The sequence below is a fragment of the Aulonocara stuartgranti genome, assembly GCF_965226115.1.
Source record: "Aulonocara stuartgranti genome assembly, chromosome: 13".
Classification (NCBI taxonomy): Eukaryota; Metazoa; Chordata; class Actinopteri; order Cichliformes; family Cichlidae; genus Aulonocara; species Aulonocara stuartgranti.
Window position 1 is genome coordinate 30,327,055 of NC_138949.1, and position 25,565 is coordinate 30,352,619.

Consider the following 25,565-nt stretch of genomic DNA (forward strand, 5'->3'; position numbering starts at 1 on the left):
TACACATAACACTCATTTCCTATATTTCTATATACACAGCTGCTTGTGCAAAACAAAGCTTTACAAGATGGAGTTGATTACAAATTTCTGCCTTTGATTTTATTGCAACTTTGGAAACTTCAGACGTCTAGTTTAAAATTCTGGACCTCACTAATTTCCAAACCCTGTTTAGAAATTAGTTTGGTTTTATTTTAGGGAAAGTTAGAGCAAGGTAGAACTATATTTTATTTGGCAGTTCAACAAGTGTCTCTTAGGGGACAAAAAAAAAAGTATTCCCCTGAGGCAAAACTTTGCATTGTTATTTTCTGTCATTTGTTAGACAAATACTCACTTTGGAGCAAAGTGTTCTTGTTTGTGCAGTTACAGAAACGGCTTCAGAAACAAGAATTTTCTTTCTTTTTGTGACTGGTGATTATTATTCCTTCCTGATGCCAGTACTCTAAGTGCAGACAGCTCTCCAGCCTACTGTTAGCAAGCCAAGGATGTCTTCCTGTCTTTCGTCTTACGTTCAGTGCTTACATAATGGCACGTCCCCCATCTTCTCTTTTATTATTCATGTCTCCATTTGGTGACAGAAGGTATGTAGGAGGCTTTTGTTTTGCTATTTTTTTTTTACCTTTGTTGCTGAAAGCACAGCTTAGTTTACTTATTGTAAAATATGACATATTTTATTTTTCAAATTCCCCCGATGGTGCATCTCAGTCCACAATAAAGGCACTTCAGCTAACATTATTTAATATCAGGTAATTTATAAATTAATTAGCATTAAGTAACGATAAACAAATGTCTCAATGTTTAAGGATTTACCTGTTTATTGCTAATGTATGTTACTATATGGTTAGTGAAAATTACTAACATGTATATCATGACATTGACAGCCAAGGTGTTTCATTAATCATAAGCGATTGCTTTATAGTGATAAAATACAACACCATTTACTTTTTTAAATCAAATTTATTCAAGGTTCATGGTTGTCCACCTACTCTTTCATTCTCTAACTTGTAATCGGTTTTTCCTTGAGACTTACGTGAGACTTATATTTACTGATTTCAACTCTGACTTGACCCCAAACTAAGTGATACCACGTCAACAAACAGAAACATTAAAAATGTGCACCACCTGTACCTGAAACAGTTTTTTTTTTGTTGTTGTAATAAAAAGGCCAAATTTGGGTTCTGCAGTGTGATTGTCCCCCCCCTTCCTTTCACTTCCTTGTTGACTTGTTTTCAGCTAAAGCGCTGTCCCAGTTCTTGCCGTGGCTATGTATGTATTTAGTTTTTCATTACAGTAGTTTTGTCCTTAAGAAGTTAGAATTAGAATTTCACTGTGTTTGGTCTTATAGTCCTGTTTTAAAAACCAAGTTCACCCTTGGTGGCTTGAGCTTCAATATAAAATAATAAGGTTAAAATGTTGAAACATGTAGAAAATAGCAGCATTTATTTTTTATCATTTTTCTAGGTTGGTAGAGCACAGTTCTATGTTCTCTGGTAGACAAAGACTGGTAGACTCTCGCTCGCTGCTGCTTCTACTTCTATAGTGCGTAGACGTTGTGGAAAAATAATTAGTTAACAAATGGTCTTTGTGACCTATATTGTAGGTCGAAAACAGTTATTTATTAAGAAATGCTTTAAGCTAAGATAAGATAAGATAAAACTTTATTAATCCCTCGGGTGGGTTCCTCTGGGAAATTCGGTTTCCAAAAGCACAGCACCGACAGAAGTTACAGAATATTATATATATATATATATATATATATATATATATACATACATACATACATACAGAGACATATATAAATAAAATAAAATATACAAAGGGGATAAATAGAATAAATAGGAATAAAAATAAAAAATACAAGTGAATTGCACATTTCAAGTATTGAGGTCTATTGCACCATTGACTATTAACAAAAGTATTGCACAGTGAAGTGAAGAGGCACTACAGCTTAGTTGTTCCCCCCTCCTTTGTCCTCCTGTTTCCCCTCCCTCTCCCCTCCAGAGAGGAGGGGAAACAGTCTGATGGCGTGTGGGACAAAGGAGTTTTTAAGTCTCTTAGTTCTTGTCTTGGGGAGAAGCAACCTGTCACTGAACAGACTCTTCTGGTTGTTAATGGCCATGTGCAGAGGATGCCCAGCATTGTTCATAATGTCCAGCAGTTTTTTTTAGTGTCCTTTTCTCTGCCACTGTCATCAGAGTGTCCAGCTTCATGCCGACCACAGAGCCAGCCTTCCTGATCAGTTTCTCCAGCCTGGATGAGTCCTTCTTTGCTGTGCTGCTATACATGATAATTATGATTGATCAGAATTCATAGCACTCACATATGCACACATTCGCTGTGAATGAGCTAAATTAGTACATTGGTAAATTGGTACATACACAACTGTGGCACAATGACCTGCCATAAACAGCTGAAGGGTTCATGACCGTGGCGTTGGAAACTCCCCCCCCCCCCCCCCCCCCCCCCCAAAAAAAAAAAAAAAATAGAAAAACATTCTATTGCTTGTCTGATGATCCAATTTGAACTGGGTTATTTCTGTCTCAGGCTGATTTGGCTGCAGGCTTTCTGTATCATTCCCATATTTCATGTAAGCCAGAAATATGGCTTCTTCAGCCAAACATACTGAAATAATTAATTTCCAGACGTCAAAGTTGGACGCTCTTTTGTGGGTAAACTGGTTTTAATTTCCAGTCTACAGCAATGACTTTGTGTTATGAAATGGTGTATATCGTAGACCTAACAATGCCATGGGAAGGCTCTGTTGAGAAGTTCTCCAAGAGCAAACTTGACTCATACTTGAATGTGGCAGCTGATGTTCAACTGTCAACTGTGAAAGTGGAGAACCCACAGAGATTGACTGCAGCGCCTGTGTTGCATCATCTACAGTTAGGTTGAAACACGCTGGGGTGCAGTACAGGGCTCACCATCAAACATCACTTACATCATCAACAATCAAAGATCTGTCAGCAGCAGACACTGCAGGCCACTGGATCTGGATAAGGCAGCAGAACACCATATGGGCAACAAAAGCAACATCAACATGGTGCCATGGGGGGGTGAACTTGGGATGTTGAGATTCACTGTTAAGCTCTCTGGAGGGGGTTTCAGGCTAGTCAACAATACAGAGGAGATGGAGGACGTTACTTAAGAAAATGGTGATGAAATCATGCGAAGTCTAACAGCAGCACCGACAATGTTTGGTAATAGTCCTTGGACTCTTATGTATATTGTCAGTAAAAAAGCTCTGGCAGCAAAAAATACTTTGTTAGCTTGTCTTCAGGTGGTGTTAACTTTGGTGACAATTTTTATTACACTTAAGATGATTAATGGATATGCTGTTGATGTCTATGCTTGGGGTTATATGGCATTACAGTTTATTATGGCAAATAAGGCAAAATACATGCTGTTAACATGTGGCGTGAAATCAGCAGTGGTGTAGGAAATTCACAGGTTCTTTTGTTGAAGTAGTAACAAGTCACCATTAAGACTCCGTTACCTTACAAATAAGAGACCTTCTTTCACGATAAATCAATTATACTTGTTGTCTGATTGGGAAAACAGTCTTTTAGACAACTATATTTACAGTGGAATAGTTTAAGAAAAGCAGCAATGATGAGCCCCTCCAACACTTTCATCTTCTGTTTCACAGTCTGTTTCTTTCCCAGAGACCCAGGGCTCCCTCTCCCTAAACATACATGCACTTGTGTTCGCCTTTCAGTTTCTATTGCTGTCAATTTTAGCTTTTCTTTGCCACCTCTGACAAAGAGACATTTTCTTTCACTGTGGAGAGCTTCCACAGTTAATCTGCTCGTTCCATTATCCTTCATTTCAGCAAGTGGCAGTGGCCACAGATAGCAACAAAAGTGCTATCCTGTTCTTGGTTTGGTTGAAAAATTGTTGCAGATTTGGACCCTGCTGAAGGGTCTCTTAAGGGTTAGAAGAAAAAAAAATACAGGCTTTCAGTTCAATTCAGGTTTATTTATATAGCTCCAAAACACAACGTATCTTCAAGGTGCTTTGTACTGTAAGGTAAATACCCTACGGTCTTCCTCCAGTCTCTTCAGCAAGTTATGGTCATTACCTATTGGAAAATGTGCCTTTCTATTTTAAATTCTTCAGCAGCACTTCCAAAAGGTCCCATTTAATTATTTTGTTTGTCTTGTTCTTTATGATTATCATTTATAATGGAAACAACAAAATTATAATTTTTTGTACATTTATAATTTATTTTTTTTTGGGGGGGGGGGACATATATAAATAACACAAGTTATGGACATGATTAGTTTTTGTTTTCTTGTGTATAAAAAGTGGCTTCCTGTGGTCTGCTAAGCAGCGAAAAGCCAACATTTGCAAAGGTGGGGTTCCCCACTTTATAGCCATTGTTTTATTAGGGCTAATTTTCTCATGATTATAAAATAAGCAATGAGAAATTTCAAAAGGAGCCAGTTGAGGAAGTTCTGGCTAGGGTTCCTGCCTTTGGAGGTTTTACAGGCACACCTAACTGGGTGGAAAGCCTGTAGTACACTAGGAACCTGTTACTGAGATAATGTGTCTCCTCTGGCCTGAGAGTGCCTTGGGATTCCCAGGAGGAATTGAAAAGTGTGACTGGGAGAAAGGGGATCTGGAATACCCAACTTCTGGTAAGCAGAAGAGACTGGATGGATGGATATTTACTACCTTTATGTGGAGCAAGGTGTAATTCAGTTGAATGTAACAAATCGCTACAGTTCAAAGGCTCAAAAAAGCCCTCAGAGATGAAAACTTAAGTGCTCTGCTGCAGAACTGCAGCAATTTGAGCAGAACTGGTTACATTAGTGTGCATGATTTTATTTTATTTTTTTGCTCACTTACTACCTTCTTGTCCACATACAGACATAAACCAGGTGTTAGTTATATTATTTGAGCTGATATTGAAAAATAGCCTTATTTTCTGTGAGGAAATCATGATGTGAAGTCTGTGTGTGTGTGTTTCATGTTTATCCCACATGGTTTCTGTGTGGCGTTTGGGGGTTTCATGTGCTTGGAGAAAAGTGAAGGGGGAAGACAGCCTATGGGTTCTAGACTTGATGTATTATGCATGGAGGCTTACAGATCTGTATTCTACTGGCTTCAGTGATGCTAACTGTCAAGCACCGTAGGAGCAAATAGATTACACGAGATGGAGCCAGACGATCTGCGCTATCCAGGGACACCAGATATCAGACCCAATGTGATGAACAGAATGTGGCACTGAAGATTTTTGATAAGGTGAAAATTCCCCCTTCAGAACAAACAGTCCTTTCTTTGCAACACCATAGATGTCATCTGTTGTGTTTAGGTATCCTCAGGGTGATTTCTGTCAATGATGATGACTAATCCTGATTTCAGTAAGGAAGCTGATGAGAAAGAACACAGAGCAGAAATGTACCTTTTTTTTCTACACATTGCTTGAAGTATGTGGTGGGTGTTATTTCATTTCTAGCCATTTAAAGCTGCCATCGTTGAGGAAATGCAGTGCTTAATGTTTGTTGTTGACACAACTTTAAAGGCCCTCAGTCTCCAAGTGATGATAGGAACTTGAAAAAGTTTTTAGCGACTGATGTTGTGTGAGATGCAAACACATGTCCTCTTGGATATGACCCAGTTACTGCATTTATGTCTCTTCTTCTAGACGGAAATCCAGTAGATCCTGTCTTCCCCAACTTTGACCAGTGCAAAATACAAATTTTGTTAATCTGGTTACTTTATATATTTTACAGGAGTAATTAATATAATATACATCATTTTACCTGCCTATGCAAAAGGGATAATTGTCTAATTCCCAGATCGATATTTTTGTTATTGTACAGTATAACATCAGTTGTGCATGATTCATATTTCAGAATAAGAATTATTTATCTTATATTGGGCCTTGGTCCAGCATCACCCTTCATCTGCCACCTGGAAATGAACTATTTTGGATTTGCTCTGAAGCAAAGTTGAACAGCATGTATGAGGGGCTTCTGTGCCACGCCTCTCTTTGACCCAGAAAGTTGATTCTCTTCTTCTGGTCGATGTGTTATCAGTTGGAGAAATTATGATGACTTTAGTCTCACCTGACTGCAGTTTTCCCCAACCTTATAAATGTAGCTACATAACAACTGACTAGCACCATTACATAAAAATGAACCACAAGCTCAGTTTCATGTTTGTTAATAATTATCATGGCCAGTGATCAACAACCATTGGTGTCATTCACAGAGAGTTGAAAAATTGCCGCAATTCCAGCACTTTAGCATATACTCTTGTTCACTGATAGTTGTTACCTTGACTCCCCATTCAAATCGGCATTCCTCCCAGTCCAGGATGTGCACATGCTCTTCATTGAAGGTCTGGCCCCTAGCCTGTAAACGTAAAAAGCCTACAAAATCCTGGTTTGATACGGTAACTCTGTGTTTGTGTTTGTGCCGAGGGACTCGATCCTTGGTTTGATTGTTTTTTGTGTAGCATGTCTTGGGGTTTGAAAATCAGAGAGAGATTGTGTTTTCAAAAAAAAAAATGCACCTCAGCTATTCTTACACTCCTGACACATAAGAGATCACCACTGAATTTCCTTTAGGAAGCAGTTGTCCTTCTCTCTTGGATCACCGGGAGAATTCTTTAGGCATCTTCCCAGCTTTGACAAATGTAACCCTGGGATAACCACATTTACTCAGGCTCTTTTTGATGTGATGTAGCTCTGCTTCGCCTGCCACTGGGTCTTTGAGGACAGTGATGACACCCAGTCTGTGCTCCAGTAGATGATGAGAGTCAAACCTTAAATATTGACCCGTATGTGCTAGTTTACAGTACACATTGACTTTCACGTCCCCCACTACTTATGGCAATGCTAGCCTGTCATTTTTCATATCCTCCCTGTTGAATTTGATGTATTTGTCCAGCGAGTTAATGGCATCTGTGAATTGAGGTAGGTCCTGAGATTAGATTTTCGACCAGGTCTCATCCACATACCTGAACCAATGGCTCTGGGATGTTCTGGGATAGGATAACAGAGCCCTCTTTTCTACTTCCTCCTTATACAAGTTGGCCGTAATAGACGAAACTGGGCAACCTGTAGGACACCCATGTTTCTGCCTGCAGTATTGGCTCTTATAGCTAAAATATGTGTGTTAAGATACTGTTTAAAGAGCAGACATGCTTGGTTGATAATAAAGCTTGGGTTCATCCTGTAAAATATTACAACTACCTCCATAGCTTCGGTAACTGGAAAACAATTGAAGTCTCTTATGATATAGCATTCTTATTACAGAGCGTTGTTTAATCTGATTCCATAATGACGTTCCTGACCTTCCCCTCAAAATTCAAAGTGTTCTGAATGTAGTTTGTGAAGCTGGCTATCGACGGGTTGAAGACCAAAGCCAGAAAGCTGTAGGGAACTCATAGGCTACAACCTGCTGCTTTCATTTGTTGTGCTGGAGAAGGAAAGTAGTGGTACAGTCTGCAGTGTGGATATGGGCATTACTTTTCATTACTTTTCAAGTGCAAACTCCAGGACAGAAACAACAATATTATGCTGCTAACACAATTTTGGCTCTTTGCTAGTTTATGCTAACAATAAATTAGCCAAAAGCTCCGAGTTAAACTGAGTGAATCCCGACCCCAGCCCAGCAGTCAGACCCTGAACTCATCCAGGTCTGGAAATCCCAAAAAAATAGTTCTGTTCATCTGGACGTAATGTTTTCAGTGGGGGAAAATTTTCCATCACTCATCCAAGTGATTTCTTCATTCTCACATCATTTTATGGAGAAATGCAAAAATAAAGTTAGAAGTGTTATAAAAAATGCTTTTTTCCTGGGAGTAATTACTTTTAAATTTAAGAAAAGTATTCTTTGTAATATGTGTAAAGCATTATTTTGTTTTTGAAAACAACTGATCACAACAAAGAAGGGAAATACTTCCAAGATACACAAACATTTGACCACACAGCATGCAATTAATCTACAGGAAGGTAATGTCTTTAATATGCAGCTTGGTGATGGTGTTGAATCTCGAAGCAGAGCTAATGAAAACCCAATGAGAATTATTAAGAGAATTGATAAGTGATATTGATAATGGAATCAGAATCTCTAAAATCGTATCATTTCCCATCCCTACACCTCTATAGCAGGTTGTACAGATCCAAGAATAGAGGAAAAATGTGAACTGAGCATTTGACCCTGAGCTTGTGGATCAGTGATTACTTTTACATAATATGCTGACCTTGTTATGTGAAAGTCCATTTTATTATGAAAATCCACCATTGTGTATATGTACTGTAAGTGAGAAAAATACAGAAAAGCACAATAACCCTTTTAAAATGATTTGTTCAATCGTGACTGTAACAGCATCTTTGTATTGCATTTACCAGCCATAATTCATATTTTAATAACTATGAAGTGCAATACATTAAAATTAAATCACCATTGTCCATCATTGTTTACTCGTTGAGATTGGTTAAGTGAGAGAAAACGAAGCTCTTTTGCAAGATATTAGAGAAAGTATTTTAAGCCATTTGAAGTATGTAAGTTATTATTTTCTTATTTTAATCTTAACAATATTCAAGAAGGAAAAAAGGAAAAAAAATAGCCAGTGGTCAACAGTTTCATCAGTGAATCATGATTAGATCTCATGTTGCTGTTGTTGTTTTGTTTTTTTCTTTTTCCCACTCTCATGAAGGCACCATCCAAGAGAATATTTTCTCTAGAAATAACCTGGAGCTAATGTCATGCAATGGCACATGGTACAGCTACATCTTTGGTGCTGTTAAGTAAAACTAAGGCCTTGTAAACCCTGTAGGCACTCTATTTTTCCTCTCTCTCCTTCATCTGCTCTGAATCCCAAGACTTCAGGAGGCAATAACCTCTTTAAATTCTTTCCATGTGGAACACAGATGAAGCCAGATAATTGGGAATGCTATTAAAAATAGAAAAGGCTCAGGCAACGAGAACATAGCAGGTAAATTCAATCATCCATGCAAACTACTGTTATGTAAGGGAACATCTAAGGATCTCTGTATCTTCCGTCCATGCTAGTATTTGTTTTCTTCTACATTCTCTCACTTTTGAATTAATTGCTCTTACTTGTGCCACTTAGTGCCCATTGAGCCCGTTTTATCCCATTTGTGGCGTTCAGACTGATGCCTGAAATATTTGGTGCATTTTCTCTCACTAATTTTGACACATTTTGCAAATGAATTGCAGTTCAAAATTTTAGTCAAATCTTACATTAATATTTTGCTGAAAACAGCCTTTAGTCGTGAAGAAATTGTCTTACACTAAAATTACATCTCAAGTCTAAATCCTGTAGCTTTCAAACCATGCAAACCATTGAAACAAGTATCTGCAGACACACAACTATACAATTCACTTTTTGGAGAAAAAAAAAAAGCTGGGGGAAATTTAATTGGTTGTTGAGTAAACATTTTGTCTGTCTTATGGTCCAGAACTGGTTTAGATTGGATATAAATTGAAGAGGAGATAGGCACAAGCTCAGCTGTGACTTACACTGACAGATAAATAGTGTTGCTTCCTTCTCAGTGTGGTTCAAGAAATCGAGAGCCAAATAAGCTGTAGAAAAGAAAATCTTAAAAATTTTGACGTTTTTAAGGAAATGTTTTGTTCATGTGTCTCAATGCTAGATTGTGTAGCATTCATTACTTGGTAAAGACCGATATGTAGTGATGATATATAGTAGTGACATATCATTACTATATTAAGGTATAAAGAATGAGATCACTGATACAAGGGGGGTGGTGAGGTTTCTCCAAAGGGTGGCTGGCATTGCCCTTAGAGTTAAACTAAGTAATTCGGTTATTTGAGAGGGGCTCAGAGTAGAGCCGCTCCTCCACATCAACAGGAGCCAGTCGTTTGGACATCTGAGTAATAGGCATCCTAGTCAGATGCCCAAACCATCTTGGGAGATATCCTAGGGAGTCTGCTTGGATCTGGAATCTTATTCTGACATGCCTACTGGGAGAAGAACCAGGAGTAGGCCGAGGACACACTGGAGAGATGACATCTCTTGGATGGCCTGGGAATGGCTCAGTGTTACCCTGGACAAGCTGGAGGAAGTGGCCGGGGAGAGGGAGATCTGGGCTTCGCTGCTGTCCCCACGACCCGGGCTGGGATAAGTGGAAGAAGATGGATGGATGGAGCAAAGAGTAATGTCAGACTGGTTTGCACTCAAGTATATTAAAAAAAAATGTGTCATTGTCCGGGGACTATGTATTGAGCATTACTAAGACTGAAGCAAAAATTGTGGCCCTGCACTGAGAGTCTGACCTGACCTGGAGGGACAAACAACAGCTGTCACAGAATGAGAACAGATTGGATCTATTAAATCAAAGAATTCTCTTTTCATGAAAAATGAATAAATAAAAAGATCTGGCAGAAGAGAATTGGAGTTGGTACCAAAATCTGCCAACATAAATGCAATGGACTGATATTTTTAAATGGTAAACAGGCCTGGTATATTTATTGGATATTAAAGTCTGCTCTTGGGTATGTAAATGTGTGCTTTTCTGTCAGCGGAAACCCTACCATGCGGTGGATTAGGGATATTCTGTTGAACCGCCTTTCTTTGAACTACTGACTTTAGTGAAAGATCAAGTGAGCTGTAAGAAGAGAAGGGCAAAAAGAGATGAACTAAGGGGAGGTGAAAGTAAAAAGGGAAAAGAGCGCAGTGGGAGAGCAGACAAAAAAGAGAGGATGAAGGAAAAGTAGAGCGGTTCCGTCGCTTGTGATTTCATTTGTGCCTAAAAGGGTTTTAGACGAATAAATGGAAAAAATCAAATTAAATCAAAATGACAGAATATGTAAAAGAGGGTATAATGGTGGAAAAAGCAGCAGTGAATGAGCACGAGATGGGGAGATGCCTTAGTGAATAGAAACGGAGAAAGAAGGATAGGACTGTGGCAGAGAGGAGATAAAGAGCAAATCTGAAAAAGGGGGAGCAGAAGTTGGTAATTACAAAGTGGGAGAGAGAACAAATGAATCAGCATTGCTGAAGCTGAATAATGCAACGGCGTAGCTTGCAAACACACAGAGGACAAGGAGTGTATTTCAAGCAGGAACGCATAGAGAAGGAAACAGATACTGGTTCGGCTGGAACATCTGTGGCTTATGAAAATGCCTCATGTTCAAAAGAGAAAGAAGTTCTGGTGAAAATGCAAATGTTACGCATTCGAATCATCTCACTGGGCTATAAGAAACAACACCTCGCATACCTCCTCTCAACCTTTTGGTTTCTTGTGTACACGGCAAGATACCCACAAAGTCTCTTTGTCAGTGTGTACTTCCACCCTGGCTTTGTAGACTAAAATTCATCATGACAAGAAGATGAGCTGAACTGGAGAACAAGAGCAAAACAAGAATGAGATTCAAAAACAAGCTGTAGAGTTAACTTTGGAAGGCCAGAGACTCTAGAAGAAAAAAAATCTAATGTTCGTCACTGATTGCCTGCTCTCTGCAGCGTTTGCTGAACTAAAAAGGCTTCAGTATGGAGATTTTCAGTTTTCTTCTACAACTATTAAATGCCATACCTTAAAAACATAATGCCATTTTTAAATCCCACTAGTAAAGTGTTTTTTGAATGTCACCTCCACTTTATGAATACAAATGCTCCTCTGAACATGTGGAATGGCATGGCAAAGAAAAGCCCATTTATTTCTAAATGTTGAGGGTCAAAGAAAAGGTGAAAGCAAAAGATGCAAACAATATTAGACGGTGTAGATTACATCCCAGAAGGCTTTTATGGTGTTTATGCTTTTATTCAACCTGTTGGGAAGAATTGTAAGTGTAAAAGACAGAATATGGTTAAAATCAGCTTTTAAGGTTTCAAACCAAATGTGTGTTGAACATGTCTCTCACACACAGATAAGACTGGTGCTGAAGTATATGATAGTAGTTCTACATATTTAAAAGGTTTTGAGTTTGAAATGCTGCACTAACTAATATGTTGGGAACACAACTGGTTTTTGTGCCTCTAAAGTATAATCGGTAAAATTTGTCAATATTTTACTATCAAATGTAAATTGAGTGACCCATTAGTTGAATGTTCATATTCAAATGAACATATCCAGATACACTGATGTTGTGACCTTTAAAACTATGCCAGAGAGACTGAAATATCATTGAGTAACATTACTTATTTTCCTTGGGCAGTAAGCAGCTTAAGGTAACTGTTGTTATGATTTGGTGCTATAGAAATAAAACTGAATTGGACTGAATTGCATTGTCATCCTGACTACACAAGCAAAATTATCTTCCGTGACTGTAAAGTTTGCATGCTTGTATGCAAGTTTATATTTGATTTCTTTCTTTTTACATCCCTTATCTGTCAGCCCAAAACTGTTCAGGTCTGATGACGTGCGCCGAGTGTCTGGAGAGGGTGGAGTGTGGTTGGTGCGGTGATCCCAGTAACACCGGTAGGGGCATTTGCATGGAGGGCTCCTACAGAGGCCCTCTAAAGCCTGTGACCGCAAAGGCAGGGCCCAGAGACCGGGATAAACTGCGAGACAGGGACATGGTGGTGGATCAGGGTCTCTGTTCATCAGACAGAGGCTACAACTGGGCTTTTATCCAGTGCCCCGGTGAGTGAACCATGAGACCAGACTGGACCAGATGACACTAAGGTTAAGCTTTGTGGACTCACCTTTCATACCCTGTAATTGAGTATCCCACTTAATATGAATAGTGTAGCCTCTTCTGGCTGCGGTGTTTTATCTGCTGCTAGAACTGAAGTAGGAAATGTGCATTTTCAATAGTTACCCACTTCATCTATAAGTATGCGATTGCCAAGTGATTCTGATAGTGAGCAATGTGTATGATGGAAGCAGAAAAAATATTAGGAACTCCTTTCACTGCGACGTTCAGCACAAATAAAATGATAACCTTTGCAGGTATTTATTGTAGTGTTCTTGCATTAAAACCACTTATGGTGAAGTGAAGATGATGTGTACTACTGCACATGCTTTCTTATGTTCCTATGAATGTTCTCTTCCAGCATGCCAATGTAACGGTCACAGCAGGTGTGTGAACGGCAGCGTATGCGAACACTGTGGAAACCTGACAGCAGGGACGCACTGCCAGAGCTGCATGCCTGGTTACTATGGCGACCCCACCAATGGAGGGAAGTGTAATGGTAAGTGCAAAGGTCACGGAGGTTAATAACTTTAATTTTGATGAGCATCAGCAAACCTTGTCAGTGCTCAGCAGAAACATCCTGTTCTGTGTGTGTCTGTGAAATAAGTTCATTTAAACGCAGCAGAAACATTTTGGCAGACATTCCCTATTTTAACAGCTTTCAGACGTGTAAAAATATTACTTGTAACCAGCAGTTTACAGCATTGTAATGGCCACAAACAACCTGGTGGGGGCAGTATTTAGAAGGCATGATTCCCAGCTTTGGTTCCTTTAGAGCTTGTGGTCACCAGCAGGACACCGGATGAAACCTGAAATGTATGTAGTACGAAGAGGAATGCAGTGTGTGCTTTTCCTTTATTATTTTTTCTTTCTTTCAAACCTTCAGAGTGAAGATGAACACACACAGATCTGTATGTTTTGATTAGAAGCAACCTCTCAGCAGTTCCTCCTCACTTTTTTTTTTTTTTTTTAAATGCTTCATATGGAAATAATCGTAGTGCATAATCCAGCAGTCGAAACAGGAGAGCGTGTGAGTGTGGGATGAACCCACAGGAAAGCATGTGTTAGTGGAGTTAAGCGTGATTTGAAGGCTTCTGGAGTCTGGTTTGGGAAGGTATGGGTCTTGATAGGAAAAAAAAAACCCATCAGCGACAGGAGAGTGTAATGAATGAGTGAGTGACTGCTAGAGTGTGAGTGAGGGAGGGAGAAGTGAGAAGGAGGTGTAGGAGCATCAGTCTCACAGTGACAGATGTGCGTTTTGGCTTGGCGGCGGCATGACATTAAATCGCTCTTAATCATTTTCTTATTTCCTGAGTTGACTGGTGTCTCTGTCCCTGGCGGCTTTTTGCAAGGAGCATGGCGCTGATAGATGCACGCCTCTCTACGCCCCCATACAGTACAGCCTTTAATACAGTTTCTCTTCTTTTTTTTGGCTTTATTTTCCTCTGTATCCTGTCTTTTGGCTTTTCTCGTGGTCTCCTTAACATCCCCTGGTCACATTTTCCCAGCTGTGTTTCTCTCCATGCTCTACACATTTCCTCTTCTTGACACCTCCTTAATATTTCCTCCATATGTTTTATGTCATATTCAACTTTCTTTTTTTCCATTCTTCTTCTCTCCTTACTTCCTCACTTTATTCCTCATGTCCTTTCCCTATTTAATTTAGTTGTCTAATCTTTTTCCTAAACTGTTAACTATCTACTTTTTTTCTCTTTGTCACATTATCAGGATTTGAGTGATCACGGGCGCTGTGCTGTTAGGAGTAATTTTGTTCTGTGAGGGTTTCTATGGTCAAACTGGTCACTGTTGAGAGTCCAGACATGCATATAACTTTAAAAAGTTATATGCATTCTAAAGTAGTTGGAGAAGGCAGCGAGGACAGCTTTGTGGGCTTTGAAGAAGACATCTCCTATAGCCACGGTGTATAGAGAACAAATCACCCTGCCTCAGAGAGGGTTACCTGGTCACCACCTGGGCCAGGCCTGGTGTGTTCCTACTGGCACAGCTCAAAAGAGCGACATGGGGCTTACCTTCCTCTAAGCCAGGGGTCTTGAACTCCAGGCCTCGAGGGCCGGCGTCCTGCAGGTTTTAGATGTGTCCTTGATCCAACACAGCTGATTTAAATGGCTAAATTAGCTCCTCAACATGTCTTGTAGTTCTCCTGAGGCCTGGTAATGAACTAATCATTTGAATCAGGTGTGTTGACCCAGGGTGACATCTAAAATCTGCAGGACACCGGCCCTCGAGGCCTTGAGTTTGAGACCCCTGGCAACCACAGTGTTGTGTTTATGTTTTACATTTTATTTTCTTCTTTGGCATATATGTGCTGGTTAAACTGGATTTCTTAACAAACTAATATCATCCATAATGTCTTTTTTCTTCTTTGACTACAGTGACTGCACTGATAATATAAGGGAAATCCTCCTTCAGCCTTAAATCCATCTATCCGTACCTCTTTTCACATCACCTTATATTTTTTTCTCTTTTACACTTCAGCTGTTTGCTCTCTTAGACCCTACAGCAACTCTTTGTCATCGCCATCTTTTTGTGTCACCTGTCCATCATTTCTATCAATATCCATTTTCTCCATCTTTCTTTATAAAAGGGACCACTAGATTTACCTTGGGCTAAATGGCTGGGAGGCAATGATGTGTGGCCGATTACGGTGCTGAATGATAGAGACACAGCTTTGTCCCTAGCAGGAAGGGGAAAGGCCTGTGCTCATAGCATTGTAAAGAGTATGGGACAGCAAGACAGTGGGGGGAAAAGAGTGAGAGAGACAGAAGCAAAGACAGGCTGACAGGGGAAAAAAAAAGATAAAAGCATGTGGTGAGATTTACAAGGTTAATATCGGTGGAAAAGGACAGTTGCCCTTGGACAGAGAGACGATGAAGGAGTAGAGGAGGAGATGGAGGGATAAATAGAGAAGAAGAGATGGAGGACGGACAGAGGAGAGGGGAGTCTGTCCGTTCCCCTGTCCCCGTGACAGATGATTAACTAACCTTGTCAAATCTGGATGAAGTGTGTGTCTGTGTCTGTGTCTATGCATGTGTATGCCGGGCATTAGTGTCCCTTTTCTCTGACTATTCCATTCACCTTGTCCTGCACACATACAAACGCGCCCACAACCACACCAACCTTTAGAGCCGCAGCTGACAAAATGTTAGATGTTTGGTTAGACTTTCAGGCCCTCAGAGGAGAACATACATTTTAGTGTGACAGGAAGCATGCATGTTTTATACACATTCTGGCTGTTTTTGTTCTGTTGATATTTTTTTTTTACAGCAGAGAGACAGACTGGTGATTCTTAAAACATTTTATAATAAATTTGTCATAGTTGGGTTTGCCCTGGAGTGTTTACTTGCTTTCTAGAGGAAAACATCCACACCTGGGAGTATTACAACCTGAGTTGTACTCTTGTACCACGATCTACACAATGCCTGACCTCCAGCCTGTTCAGTGGCCTCATGTGGGCCATTTAGCCACCAAACAGCGCTTGACCATAAGGACTGAGTTACGGTGCATTTACACATCTTTGTGTAGGTGTTACAAAGGCTGTGTGTAGGTGAACATACAAAAGGATTGTTAAATATTACCTGACGCTCTCTTTGTTCTAAAATTATGAATTGGGGGTCTTTGTCAACAAAGATGTTAATTTGTGGTTGGCTTTGTTGCTGCCATGAAGGTGTCCAGTTACCACTGCGGCCTCTTTTTTTTTTTTTTTTTTTTTTTTCCTGGTCTGTACATGCTGATGTCCTTTGGTGGTGGCAGTCTCCAGCAGCTTCCATTAGGAGACAGGCTGATGCATTACAATCAGGTCCACACATTTGTATAATGACAACATTTTTGTAGTTTTCCCTGTATTTTTTTCCCATCCGCCACACTGGATGTTAAATAATGAACTGTCATTGAAGTGCAGACTTTGAGCATTATTTCACAGGGTCCAACAACATTATTACTTCAAGTGCTTGTCCCACACCTGGATAAATGAGGAGGGTTGTGACAGGAAGGACAGCCGGTGTAAAATCTTTTTGCATCTTTGCCAAATAAGACATGGAGATTATCAAGAAAGACATTCACATATCAGATTGGTTGGGGTGATTGCCCCTGGTGCAACAAGTCATTGCTGGAAACTGTGCTACTTTTTGCTGAGGAGAAAGTAAGAGGAGGGGGGAAAGGAGTGTAACGACAGGCTGGACTGTGGAGGTGAGTAGCAAATTTAAAAGTAGGGTCACAAGTAAAGGGAGATAGTTTACTGATATGATGGAAAACACATAGGAAGTAAGTGTGCAGGAGACCGGGTGGCAAGGAAGTAAAGCCAGGAGTATTAAAGGTTGATTCAAGCTGTTCTACAGGAAAATCATTAAGGAAAAGTGTGCGAATAGTGTTGTGAAGGTGAATAGTGTGTCTAGAGCTGGAAGTCAAAGGGGTGCAGGGCTCGCAAAATCGCCCGACGGGCAGGGCTGAGATAGATTTTGGTCGCCCGACCGGAGATGTCGCTAGCCCCGGGACGTCAGGCTAGCGATTCATCACCGCGAGCCCTGCGGTGATGTTCAGTGTTATTCGTGTGTATGCCCCACAGGTTGGATGTCATCTAGAAGAAGTAGTCTTGATTAAGGCCTGGTTTAGATTTCTGCAGAGTCTTTGTAGAGCATACAGTGTAATCTATGTGGTCGACTTATGTTTCCAGCATTTATGCTTGTTTGTGTGCATTATGTGTTAATTACTGTGTGGTTGTGTGCCTGTGTTTTACATTAGGTGTCATCCAATAGAAACAAATAAGATGCCACCCTCTTTTATCCCCGCTGGGTCCCATCTCTCTGTTGTGATGTGTCTGTCTAGAATTTTCACTTCTTTGTACATCCCTCATGTCCATTCTAGTTTCAGTCATCTCTTTCTGGGAATTTATTCCTTATATTGAGACAATGATTGTTATTCTATCACTAAAAAATTTTTAAAACTCCAGTGAAAGGATCTGCAAAAAGTAGCTGGAAGTGCACAGGAGTAGTTGATGGTGCTTACAGGCCAGTCATAATAGTGTAGTTACATTTCTAGAGAGGTGCACTTCAGGTTATGGTATAGTGTTCAGAGGGTTTGTAAATTTCCAGCTGAAGCATAAATCTTCAGTAATTTGGATGAAGTGGTGGAGTGTGTCTCCTGGGACTGGTGACAGAGAAAGAGGAAGGCAGTGGCAAGGATTAAATGGTGGAAGTTGAAAAAGGAAGAATGTTGCACAGAGTTCAGGAAGGAGTTGAGACAGGCTCTGGGTGGTAAGGAATGGTTACAGATGATGGGAATGTACTGCTGAAGTATTGATGGAAACTGAGAGACACATTTGAAGTGTCATCTGGAGAGAGATGACACTTTGGAGGATGGTGGTGGAATGAGGAAGCACAAGAAAGTATTCAAAGTAGACAGGGGTACTGGTAAGTTAAGTGTATAGCAGAGGGAAAGCCTTATAGTGAGTTGTATGTGAGGCTGGACACTAAGGAAAAAGGAAGGGACCTGTATTAATTGGTGTGGCTTGGAGTGGCATCAGCTCATTACGCCTCCCCTGTTCAAAAGAGTGTGCCCGGACCTGGAGGTGGTTGTTGTGTGTAGGACACAGCTGAAAAGCTGCGGCCGTGTTTCAAGGCAAAAGCAACCAAAATAAAGGGTGTAAAGTGGGAACGATGTGGTCGGGTCTGTCATTCCCGTTACAATTGGTTAGGTAGAAAAATTAAGACAGAAGGTATGTGTAACAAGTTAGGATAATTGATGAAAAGAGTCCTTGAGAAGTAGGAAATAGTGCTTTGAGGAGCTGATTAATGAAGAAAAGAAGAGAAAATAGGATGGAAGAAGGACAGTTAGTGAATCAGAAAATGCAATCAATTGGTAAGGAGGAAGTGGGGGCAGCTATGAAGAGTAGAAAGGCAGCTGGTAAAGGTGACATAACTGTGAAGGTATGGAGTTGTCAAGAAGAGAGCGCAGTGGAGTTTTTAACCAGATTGTTCAAAAGTGAGACGATGCCTAAGGATTGGAGAAGGTGGTGCCAATTTTCAAGAATAAGGGCGAAGTGCAGAGCTGTAACTACAGAGGGATAAAGTTGATGAGTCAAACAATGAAGACAGTCTGGTTAATCAGTTACTGGTATATCTTGTGTACTTCTTATAAATATCTGTTGTGCTTTAACAATAAATAACACAAATCTTTAAAAGTGCAATTCTTTAACACACTCAAACTAAGAAGACAAAAAAACAAAAGATTTGTCAACATAATTGACTGTTGACTTTCATTTATTTTGTGGTGAGAGTAGACGCCCAGCTAACATGTGATTCATTCTGTTTCCTGATTTTTGGGGGAATGCAATTTCTTGGCCTCTGTTTGCTTTGTATGGTATGAATATAGCTGCATATCCTCATTATTTACCAATTCAGAATAAATGAGGCTTTTAGAATAATCGGAATGCTGTGGCACATATGTGGCTCTTTCCCTCAACCAAGTTCCTCATACTCATCTCATTTCTTGTATTCAAATTATGTATTTCTTTTAAAATATTTCTAAATATATTTTTTGGGTATTGCTCAGCCTCGGTGAAAAGTCATAAATAGCAAACAGACCACGGACCTTCTGTGCTGCCCTCTCAATTGTCTTCCAGGCAAGACTTGAGCATGTATTATGTCTTCTTGAGCTTGTTATCCTTTGCTACCCAGTGCTTCAGCATATAATGCTCCCCTGCCATCGGCACCTCCCGTTGAACAGTTTTATTGCTTCCATAAATTTTGCATGATTCACATCAGTAGCTCCCTGTCTCCATTGCACTCTGATACTCCATCTTTCTCTGCACCACCTCACTTGCTCTCTCTGGCTGTCTCGGAGTCGCGGTGAATGTCTGATACACAGAAACGCTTCACATTTCAAAGGTAGCTACTGGGGCTTGGGGATGTTTTGTCACTTATCTGTATGGTTTCATCATTTCTTACAGGTTCAGCTCAGGTCAGTACTTGTTTCTTGTGTGATACAAAGAACTTCTTCAGTGTCCTTTAGTGTTCAAGCCTGACGAGATTAATAAATCTACAGAAGCTTACAAGAATAGGCAATCTGCTATGAATTAACTGAGAGAAAGAGAAAGGAGGACTTAGTTGTGGAGAATTTTTTTCAGTCAGGAGTTTTAGTTTTGTTTTAGTTTTTTTCTCATCACACATCTTGTCAACACGGCAGCACTTATTTTCCAGTTGACTCCAGACAGTCGATTGATGGTTTACTTGTGAAAAAAACCAAAGAGGCTGAGAACTAGAAACCAACATGAAAGTCCTTCGATGACCACTTAGGTTGGCTCCAAAAGTGGGTGAATCCCCTTAGATTCTCATGTTAAAGTCATAGATAAAGAAACAAAACCAAAACATGTTTGTGGTCTCTGTACAGTAGCTATTTTTTTCTTTTGCCAACAACTGTACAGGGAGTTAAGTATAACAAAAAAGAGCTAAACATCCAGAGATGAACACCTTATCTGGTTATTTAGTTTTCCTTTTGGAGAGACATTAATATCTGTAACATTATGCGCTACAGATGCGCTGCTCATTGGTTCAGATGTTTTAAATTGCCTATATTTACGTTTCCCTGATGAGCAGCCTCTTGCAGACAAGTGACCCAAGACAGCAGCACAGTGGAAGTAATTCAAAGTTTGTTGAAACGCTTTAAAACCTCTTCAGGATGGAGTTTAGTGGATGTTTTGGATGGTGTCCTCAGTCCTCACCCTCAGTCTCTGAGCTACTATTTGTCTATTTCTGGCTTAAGTAGGAGTTTTGGATCAGGCGTGACTCATGAGTTGAATCCCTTTGTTGGTCATAGACACATAAACTGTGTTTTTATTGAATTTTGAAGTCAACCTCCAATATCACAGGAAAATGCCCACAAAAAAGAAATCAGTTGGATGACTGTAAGGCATTGCTGCTCTATGAGCGAGTTAAGTTTGTTTTTTTGTATTTAATGTTTAAATATGAACATTACTGATGATTATTTGGTAAAGGTGGCATCTTATGTTCCAACTGATGCCTTTTTGTTTTCCCTTTCTCTGTTTCAGTCTGTCCCTAGTTTGAGGTTTTGATGTACAGTCTCTAAGCGGGGTGTGACTGCAGGAGCTCTTTGTAAATTTGTGTTCAGTGCTGGAGCTATAGAGATGAGTGCTGTCTCTGCAAGAAACTGGCAACCCAGTAGCATCAACCACAGAATGGGACAGATAGGACAGCAGGGGTGTGTGTGTGTGTGTGTGTGTGTGTGTGTGTGTGTGTGTGAGTGAAGGATCAGACAGAGCCGGCTGCTGTTCAGCTTCAACAGCAGTGGAATAGCAGAGGAGGGATGCTGACTGCAGAGTCGCTCCATTCACTCTTCTCTGTGGAAATGCTGCCAAATTCACTCTCACCTGCTGTCTCGAGTATGTCTTTGTGAGTGCGTGTGTTTGTTTATGTGTGTTTGTGCATTTTTTTAAACTTTTTTTTTTGCCTTTAAATATGCTTGTGTGTGTTTATGTACCTGTGGATCCCTGTGGCAGAATTGCAAACTACCCAGCATTCGTAGCGGTATCCAGTCATCTTCCCCCTGGCAGCTCTATTCCTGGCATGTGACTGGTCAACACAAAAACACATAGACAAACCCAAAACACACAAGCAGACCCACACACAAAACCACACACGTACAAACACTTCTGTAAATATGATTTTAAATGGCTTTTGAATCCTTTTTGATCTCCAGTCAGTGGAAATAGTGTTTTTGAAGTCTTTCTGCAGCTGTGACTCATGTCTCATCTAGAATAAGCCGCTTTCTTTGAGACTCTCATTTATGGCATTCAGCTCAAAGAGAGATTAACCGGCATGCATTTAATAAATTAGTTCATGTGCTATCATGGAAGACAAGAAGTTGTGCTGAATATACTAAAATAATGTATCCTTTACCTTTGACAACTTTTTTCTTACAAATGCAACCACAACAGTTCACACAAAAATAATATTTTAGGGTAAATGTGATTTTTGCTTTGCAAGGTAAAAATGGTGTGCATACTCCTAACTGGGGCCACTGACCATGCATGGTTGACTAAAACAGCATTACAGGTTTTTAAAATTAAGTGGAGACCATGCAGAGAAATGTAATAGTATAGAATGTAGGGGGTCAGTGAGGTACTGAGGGTCTTGCAGGTGAGGAGTCTTTGAGGTTGAACCCCGATAAGCTTCTGCAGCATCATTTGTCCTGTTCATGTATATTTTTTAAATGCATCAGTTTGGATTTGTACAATGTTGAACAGTGTCTCCTGAATCTCTGGGCCTGCCTTAGGTTTTTACAGTGCTTAGATGCTGACCAGGCCCTGGAGGGTTGGTGGTATTTGAGAGATTTTAAATAATATTTTGTGTTTTTGACTTTTATATTTACCATATTTGGGAAAGAGAGATGATTTTTTGGCTTTTAAGACAAAACACTATTCAATTCACCAAATAATGAAATATTTAATACCAGTGCCACACATTCACAATCGCTGTGATCCCACTGCAGTCCTCCCTGATTTTGCTCCATCTGTCAGTTGAAATGAAACATGCATAACAGAAAAGAATGAGGTATAAAAAATTACTTTATTTCTGTTGGTAGAATATTCTGTATAGGATCAGTAAGCAGGTTTATGTTCAGTGGAGGTAGTGTTTTGTGAGTGTGTGTAGCTACTAGCCTATATTTAAAACTAGACTTAAAGTAATTATAAAAGAGATAAATTAATTTCAGTTCATTTATGTCACCTTTCATGTATCTTTAATTTAATTGCTTAGCTTAGTTTTTTTTTCTTCTTGACAATGAAAAATATAATTTGACAAAGTACGCCGATGTTTTGCAGAATCGCCAAACAGTAACATTTGTTAGGTGAGTGACTTGAAATCATCAGAACACCAGATAAATCTGCATTTGGAGAAAGAGTTGATACTTCACATATTACAAAGAAGAAAGTGAAAAATAACATCCTTAGATAGAACTGAGAGTCGGTTAATTAACAGCTTACTGCAAGTGTGAAAGCCATCGCTTTTATATGTAAATGGTAAATGGCCTGTATTTATATAGCGCTTTACTAGTCCCTAAGGACCCCAAAGCGCTTTACATATCCAGTCATCCACCCATTCACGCACACATTCACACACTGGTGATGGCAAGCTACATTGTAGCCACAGCCACCCTGGGGCGCATATGTGAGTAATATTAAGTGACAGCAGCGTGTCAGGCTAAGACAGATGTGCACTTGCACATCTGTACTACTTGGGCAGCACTATAAGCACTTATATATACACATACATTATAATCATCCACTATATGATGTCTATATTCTGGTCTGCAGGCCAATCAACACATATGGTCAATCAACACGCATTCCTGAATGCGTTTCATATTCAGGAAATCCACTGGAAATAAAGGCGCTGCTGACCATATGTGTGACCTCTAATTAAATCATAGCAACTCTTTCTGAATTGGCCAGCATGAGGAACTGAATCTGAATCAATATGTAGTTAAGAATTGACCAAAGTGATCTTTTAATAACCATCTTATTTAGGAAACTATTTCCAAGTTTGCCAAATCTGCATAGACTTTATTTAGATGGCTGCTTATTATAAGGAATAAACACCTGAATATGGATCTCTTTTTATTTATCTATTTATCTATTTGTAGATGACAAACATAGCGCTGCAGCTACAGTATGTGTGCTTCACTTCTCCTGCAGCTGATGATTCCACACATCGTGTGCCTACATTGCTGAATTGCAAAGAATTGTTTAGTTGGTGTTATGGAAAGAGATTTTTTATTTACTGTTTATTGTTTGTTTTAATTATAGGTTCAAGGGCTATCATTGTATGATCTCTACCTTACAATTTAAAGAGCTTTGAGCTGACTGCTGTTATGATTTGGTGCTTTATAAATACAATACATAAAACAACCCTGCAGTGTACTCTCTGAGTACAAAAAAGTATTTGTATCAGGATTGATTTTAAATGTAGTTAACGTGATCTTTATGCAGAGCAGCACACATCAAATCTGTACTTGTATACATTTAATGTTCTTTTTTTTATTGATTGATGCCCCCAATGTTGCAGTTGGATAGCTTATTATATTATAATCTAGCAATGGCATATTTTAGTGGTGATTTTTTGTTTAATATAAATAACCTAAAACTGCACATTAACAAAATAAAAGCTTTAAAACATATTTTAATATAAGTAGAAGTAGCATGCATATGAATGAGTAAGTTACTATTGGCAGTGATCACTGTGGTTCATTATAGAATGGAAACGAATGAAGAAAAAGGGGGAAAAATTATTATGAAGAGCTGTTATTTACAATGCCTCATTTATAATGTTGCATTTAGCTGTACTGAATTTTTTCAGCTCTAAATACCTAATTGAAATATATGCTGTTATTAGCTTAGACTTACAGTGGAAAAAGTGTTTACCCTCTTCCTGATTTTCCTTTTTTTTTTTTTTTAAATGGAAACCAAAATGTAGTTTCTAAGTAAATGCGTTTATTTTTAAGGGGAAAGAAATCCAAATGTGCATGATCCTGTGTGAAAAGTGATTTCTGAAAAACTGAGATGAGCCTTTATTTCTTTTGCTCAGCAGTGATTTTCTTGGAACTCCATGCAGGCCATTTTTGTCTCTTTGTTATGTTGGAGTTATGAATACTGACCTTAACTGAGGCAAATTAGGCTTGGAGTTCATTGGGTGTTTTTGCTGCACTTTTGGGGTAATTTTGGTTGGTTGCCATTTGTGCATAATGGTCACTGTGGTTCGCTGGAATCCCACAGCTTTAGAAATGGCATTATAAACATTTCCAGACTAAGAGATCTCAATTACTTGTCCTCTCATTTGTTCCTGAATTTCATTGGATCACAGCTTGATGCTGGCTTTTGGGGATCGTTTGGTCTATTCCACTTTGTCAGGATGGTCCTATTTAAGTTTCTTGATTGAGAACAGGTGTGGCAGTAATCAGGCTGGGGTGTGGCTAGAGAAATCAAACTCAACTTTCTAAAGATGTAATACACCACATTTAATACATATTATAATGGGGAGCAATCACTTTTTCACACAGGGCCATGTAGGTTTGGATCCCCCCCCTTAATAATAACCACCTTTATTTAGAAACTGCATTTTTTTGTTTACTTGTATTATCTGTCTCTAATATTTAGATTTATTTGATCAAAGTCCACAAAACTTTATTTATCCCCAAGGGGCAATTAAGATACATGATACCTTGCCAACCATACATACAATACACAAACATCACATTGGGGAGACAGGTCAGGCTAGGGTAGCACTGGCCGGTCGACCACACGAGCAGCGACCAAAACCGAAACCATAGAAAATGCACAACATGAGGAAACACGAGGAGAAAAAAAGAACTCCCCCAGACTGAGCTCCAACAGGGAGATCAGTTTGAGAACAGAAAAAACCCACCTCAGCACATAAATCATCACATCTCACAGCGTAGAAGACATAAGCTTCGAAGTCGTTTGGAGGGGGTGGGGGCTGGAGTGTAGGTATGTGTCCGTGTACATGCGTATGTGTGTGTGTGTTCCGTGTTCAACTGAGAGAAAGTGTCCCTTCACCTGGTTAAGCAAAAGTCAACAGTCTTCGGTTGACGCAGGTGGCCTTGAATGAGGGGAAGAACGTCACAACACAGTCCTATTATCTAAGGGAGAATTTTGTTATTCCCGTCAGCTTTTGCCTTGAGCATCCAGTTGGCGCCAGGGGGGGCCGCATGAGATGAAGATGGTCTGAACCAGCTCCAATCAGCCAGAACTCTGTTATTGTGGTTTCGAATTGGTAGATGTCGTTCAATGTCCTCCATCGAGAGTGTCGCCAGACACACGACGATTGATGATCTGAAACGTTTAAGTGTGAAAAACATACTAAAAAAATAGGTAATTAGGAA

At 39.7% G+C, this 25,565-nt stretch overlaps 1 protein-coding gene across 4 annotated transcripts in view; it reads left to right on the top strand.

Moving 5' to 3' along the window:
* Positions 1 to 25,565, top strand: part of atrnl1a (attractin-like 1a) — a 332,702-nt gene that overhangs the window by 98,481 nt on the left and 208,656 nt on the right. For all 4 annotated transcript variants that reach the window (XM_082557492.1, XM_082557490.1, XM_082557489.1 and 1 more), the window contains 2 exons: positions 12,335 to 12,583; positions 12,997 to 13,134. In XM_082557492.1, the coding sequence (XP_082413618.1) occupies positions 12,335 to 12,583; positions 12,997 to 13,134 (387 nt within the window). The remainder of the gene's footprint in view (positions 1 to 12,334; positions 12,584 to 12,996; positions 13,135 to 25,565) is intronic.